This window comes from Chinchilla lanigera, unplaced genomic scaffold, assembly GCF_000276665.1.
Source record: "Chinchilla lanigera isolate Chin_1 unplaced genomic scaffold, ChiLan1.0 scaffold00012, whole genome shotgun sequence".
In the NCBI taxonomy this organism is placed as follows: Eukaryota; Metazoa; Chordata; class Mammalia; order Rodentia; family Chinchillidae; genus Chinchilla; species Chinchilla lanigera.
The window spans coordinates 4455353-4460872 of record NW_004955413.1 but is presented as its reverse complement, the minus strand read 5'-3'; the positions used below and the strand labels follow the sequence as shown (position 1 = coordinate 4460872).

The following is a 5520-nucleotide window of genomic DNA, read 5'->3' as shown; positions in this document are numbered from 1 at the left end:
TGACAGCAATGGAACCCAAGGCCTCATGCTAGGCAAGTGGTCTGTCACTGAGCCACATGCCCAGGCCTGACTTGTTTTCTCTGGGTGTATGTACCCTTATCAGGCTGCAGGCCTATCCCAGGTAAGGGTCCTCACGCGCCTTGACGTCTCAGATGCAAAACCTGGTTGCAGGGCAGCTCAGGGTAAGCTGACTTGGGTGGAGGTGGAACAGGGTAGGGCTATTGGAGGAAGGGATGTGTGAGATGAGTGGAAGTGTAGCGCAGGCAGACACAGCCACGTGACCTCCCAGCCCTTACCTCCACCATGTTGATAAGGTGCAGGAAAAACTCCTGGGCATCCTGCTGCCGGTTAGTAGAGAACTCAGGGTGGCCCTTCCCAATGAGGGCCTTGAACATCCGAGGGGCGATGCCATCTTGCACTTCCTAGCAGAGCCAGGGCAGAGACTCAGCCAGAGCTCCCAAGATCAGACAAGATCAGACGCACTCAGGGTGCTATGGCTGTAGACAACTGCCAGAGCTCAAAGGTTATCAAGAAGGGGCTTTCTTTCTTTTTGGGGATTGGGGGTGGAGTGCTGAGGATTGAACACAGCACCTCATGCATTCTAGGCAAGTGCTGTACCACTGAGCTACACTTCTAGCTCTCAAGTAGCCGTTAACCATCTCTCAAACCTAGTTTTCCCATAATTCCAAAGCCTGAAAGCAATAGAATCCCAACTTACCTTTTGTTCTGGCACTTGCTCCCCATCACCGGACTCCAGTGCTGGCTTGGAATACTCTCCCGAGAGAAGACCATGGCCCAGCTTGGCCCTGAGTGAACAGCCGAGAAAACCACTTCGCTTCAGTCAACTAACAATCCTCACAGCTACCTGTATCTTTTCCTCCCCAACTTAACTTGCTCGTGGCCCTTAGACATCTCTCAAATCTGTAAAAAAACCAGCTTGGCATAGTTGTGCATGCCTGTTAATTCCAGCTACTCAGGAGGCCAAAGCAGGAAGATTTCAGGCTCAAGGCTAGCTTGCAAGACCCTTAGTGAGACCCTATCTCAAAATAAAAAGGAATGGAGGTGTAGTTTAGGAGCAGAGCAGTTGTCTAACATGCACAAGGCCCTGGGTTCAATGCCTAGCAGCCCAACAAAAAACAGTGAAAAAAACCCGTACGTTGCACAGAAACCCAGCCTGGGACAGACAGCCATCCAGAAGCAATTACCCAAAAGCTTCTCGCTGCCTAGGGTTCAAATCCTCCCACCCAGGTGGTTGTGGAGAAGAAAAAAGGCCTATGGGCTGTAAGGGTCTCAACAGCCTTGTACACAGGACCTGGGTACATACACTTGGGTGCTGAAGTCCTGGGTGGGGTCCGTGGGGGCGTTCTGGAAGATCTTCTCCAGTTTGTCCACATACCTGACAGTCAAAGGAAGGAGGACTGGAGGGCTCGGCCTAGCACCGAGGCCAGGGAAGGCTACCTTTATGCATTCTGTGATCGCGCTCCCCTCAGCATGCGCAGAGACTCATTGGTCCTTACAGTCCACTGCTGTTGGCAGTCTGTCCTCAGCTTTCCCTAAGTCAGCACACAGCATGCTTGTAGGTGCTCTCCCTGCCTCCTCCCCAAGATGAAGCCAGTGAAGGAGGAAACAGCCAAAATTAGGGTACACGGGGTTCACTTTCTGCTGGACAGAGCTTCTTGGCGCATTCTCCTTGCTTCCTAGGTAGCAGTAAACTCACTTATGCTAAGAATGTGCCTTTCTTCTACCTTAGTATCTCAAGCCCTCTCCTTTCCTGGAGTGCTACATGTTCATGTTAGGTGCTCCTCTGATGTCACTGGCCTAAAATAAAGACCACCTGCTGACTCCGAGTGTGTCAGGTCAGACAGCCCTGGGATTCGGCATCCTCTCTACCAGCTGGGTGTGTGGTGGGGAGTGGCAGAGCTCTCTCACAGTGTACCAGTCACAGGGTAACAGGAACTCTTCTGAGACCAAGATCCTGTACACAGGCTCTGAGGGCAGCGACCAGGGGAGGAGCTGGGGAAGTGGCCATGGCAGGGAAGGGGTGAGGGACCACTCACTTCCTCTGGAAGTCAGGGATACTGAAGAGCACCTGGACCACAGAGTTGAGGTAGCAGCTGTTCCCCAGGTTCCGGATCCCTGTGTAGCCAGGTCCAAAAAGGGGCTTCAGTGGCACACCCGACTCCTGGATCAGCTCCCACTCGCCAATCCGCTGGTTCATGTCAATCTCCAGCTCTGTCATCGTCTTGTCTGTCTGTGTGGGGAAGGGCACTTCAGACTGGTGGAGGAGTTCAGCTTTGTATTTTCTTTTTTTTTGTTTGTTTGTTTTTGTTTTTCTTCCAGTACCAGGAATCAAACTCACGACCTTGCACTTGCCAGGCAGGTACTTTGCTGCTGAGCTAAATCCCCAGGCCCTGGCCTTGTATTTTCTACACATAACTCTTCCACAAGCAGGGCGTGGTGGCACACACTTGTAATCCCAGCACTTGGGAGGCTGAGGCAGGCGGATCATCCTGAGTTCAAGACCAGCCTGGGCTACAAAGTGAACTCAGGGCCAGCCTGAACTGCACAGTGAGACCCTGTCTCAAAAAAAAAAACAACAACAAAGAACCACCAAAATCAAAAGAACAAAAAAACTCCCCCCAAAACAAATTTCTCTTAATTCATTGAAAGGACAGGTTTATGCTGATATTGTTCAGACAATTAAATGTCTGTATCTTGGGGCTGGGGATTTAGCTCAGCGGCACAGCACCTGTCTGGCAAGCACAGGTTGTGAGTTCAATTCCCGGTACCGGGAAAAAAAAAAGTCTATATCTTGTACACTGAGTAACTAATTTAAAGATAACAATATGCAATATATTAACCACTGTCACTCTCCTATTATTTTGAAATTTTGGTTTTTTTCCCTCTTTAAAATAAAATTTAAAGAACGAAAGAAAGAAAAAAACACTAAACATCTCTTCCATGTAGTCTAGGATGATGCCCAGCTACAGCTCAGGGTTTATGCAATTATGGACCCTATCAAGGGAGCCAGAATGAGCGTTACCCAGCCCAAGCTCCGGAAGGGCAGAAGTAATTATCCTGGAGGCCTAAGTGAAATGAGTGAGACTCCATCTACCTGAAACATCTTTCCCACTCTAAAGTTACCCTTACTTACTACCTAGAGGTCCAGTTCCCCAGGAAAGGTCTCTGATACCCTGGAGTGGGCCACGTCCCCCTGCTGTAAACTTCTGTGGTACAGAACCCCCACTTCTCTCTTTTTTTGTTCTGTTTTTGAGACAGGGTCTCACTATATACTGCAGGTTGGCCTTGAACTCACTTATGTAGCCCAGGATGGCCTCAAGCTCACGGTGATCCTCTGCCTCAGCCTCCCAAGTGCTGGGATTGCAAGCATGTGCCACCATGCCTGGTGCCCCTATCTCTTTTGTAGCACCCATCAAGTCTGCAATTGCTCTTTTATTTGCATGTGTGACTAATGCTTGTCTTCCTGAAATATGTCTATGAAAACAAAGACCATACCTGTTTTATTCACAGTGACTAGCAATAGCAGGTACTCCACAGTACTCACTGAATGACTAAATGATTTAAGAAAATTCTTCGAGAGAATCCTACTGATCTTGAGGACTGGATTAATTGCAGAAGCTCTCTCCAAAAGCCCACCTTAGCCTCAGGCAGGGAAGTAGGGTCGTAGGGGCCAGACCTAGAAGAATATGAAGCCGATGGGGGGTATCTCACCTTCTGCATCTTTAGCATGTCAATTCCAAAATGTGACAGGTGCTCAGCCAGGCTGGGGTCCAGGACCATGTCATCTTCATCATAGGAGTACACATCTAAAGCAGGAAACAGCATCAGGGGACACAGCTTAAGACTGGCCTGGCCACTTATTCCACTTCCTACCCTTCCTGACCTCCAGTGGATGGAATGATAGCCTGAACCTGTAAGTCACCCTCTTGGCTCCCTTGAATATCAGTGAGGTCACAAGTCCTGCAGGACAGGGTGTCAGGGAAGACTGGGTGACAGCTGGAATGAACTGCAGCATAAGGTAAGACCGGGTAAGACTGCCTTGAAAGAACACTGACTAAACAGCTAATGACGGCTACTTCTAGGAAGGGGATTAGGATTTGGGCATATTAAAAATTTAGCTCATATGCAGTATTTCCATTTTTTAATCAAATGAATGTATTCATGTATTCTTTCTGTCACAGAAGATGAATAACAACCAAAATACATTAGCGGAGGGAGCAGTACCAGCTCCATCGGGTGTGATGGTCCCCAGCTTGACAGCTAGCGGGTAGCCTGTCTCCCTGTAGTGCTCCACAGCGTGGTTGTTGCCCCCACTGCCATCAAAGTAGCGTCGGCCACAGAGGATGGAGCCATCGGTCAGGTTCAGCCACAGATTCTCCCTCATGTCACACTTGGAGCACTTCCAGCCACTAATCCAGAGAGAAGGAAACCAGTACATAGAGGTATACAGGCACAGTGGGGAGAGGGCTCCACTGCTCTTCTTCTCCTATTCCTTTCGATGTCCTTCGCTTTGTCCATCTCTCCCCCAAGTCTCCCTCCCTGTCACTCTACCTACCCTCTCTCCCACCAGACCCCCTTCTGCCACAAAAGGTGGCCTTTTGGCTCTTTTCTGGGTGTTATGTCCAGAGATAGAGGTGTCAGGTCTCACCACGGAGGGATCCGAGCAGGGTTGTCCAGCTGCTTGAGGTTGAAAGCGTGTTTAGACACCTGCCGGACCTCCCCATCCCATGCCTGCACCTCCTGCTTGCGGGAGGCTGAGTCGGCTGAGAGGAGGGCCTCCACCGCACTGGTCACCTGGGAGAAGCAGCAGGTCAGACAGTACCCAACCTCTTCCACCTGCCCCCTCCCCTTAGTCTTCAGCTTCACCAGTACTGTCCAAGCCATTGCTACTCTAGCCTCTCCTGACTTAGAACCTTTCACAAGGTGGAAGACATCCCTACCCGATCTTGGACAATGTCAGGCAGTCCCCCCAAGCCATCCCGGGCAATCTCCAGGTAGTCTGGCAAAATGACAATCTTCACGTCCTCATCATATTCAAACTTTTCCTCGGAGAGGTCAAACCCGCCTTCAACACCTGGAGAGACAGGGAAGAGGGAGAGGAGGACAACCACTACAGTCAACGTGCCTCCTCCAACACAGTACCTCACTTTGTCCCCTCTAGAATCAATCAGGCGTTAGAGCTCTGACAGCAAGAAAGAGCCGCTCAGGGAGAACAGGGTGGCAGTGGTGCCCACCGATAGCCAGCCGGGTGGGCTTCTTTCGGGGCGGGTCTCCAGTGCCTGCAGTAGCATCCTCTTCTTTCTGTAACAAACAGGAAAAGAATGAACACCAGGGAAGAAGCAAACAGGGACAATGGGGGGAATGGAGTAGTCAATCCCAGAATGGAATAATGCTAAAATATATATACATCTTTTTTTTTTGTTTTTTCCGGTACCAGGAATCGAACTCACGACCTTGCATTTGCCAGGCAGGTGCTGTGCCACTGAGCTATATATATAT

The 5520-nt window shown here is 50.0% G+C and overlaps 1 protein-coding gene across 3 annotated transcripts in view; it reads right to left on the bottom strand.

Annotated features, from left to right (window-relative positions):
• Usp5 (ubiquitin specific peptidase 5 (isopeptidase T)) overlaps window positions 1-5520 on the bottom strand; it is a 15303-nt gene that overhangs the window by 5960 nt on the left and 3823 nt on the right. For all 3 annotated transcript variants that reach the window (XM_005378836.2, XM_005378833.2, XM_005378834.2), the window contains exons 3-11: window positions 5256-5322; window positions 4962-5095; window positions 4670-4815; window positions 4246-4430; window positions 3733-3827; window positions 2058-2251; window positions 1325-1396; window positions 719-806; window positions 297-422 (exon numbers count right to left, since the gene is read on the bottom strand). In XM_005378836.2, the coding sequence (XP_005378893.1) occupies window positions 297-422; window positions 719-806; window positions 1325-1396; window positions 2058-2251; window positions 3733-3827; window positions 4246-4430; window positions 4670-4815; window positions 4962-5095; window positions 5256-5322 (1107 nt within the window). The remainder of the gene's footprint in view (window positions 1-296; window positions 423-718; window positions 807-1324; window positions 1397-2057; window positions 2252-3732; window positions 3828-4245; window positions 4431-4669; window positions 4816-4961; window positions 5096-5255; window positions 5323-5520) is intronic.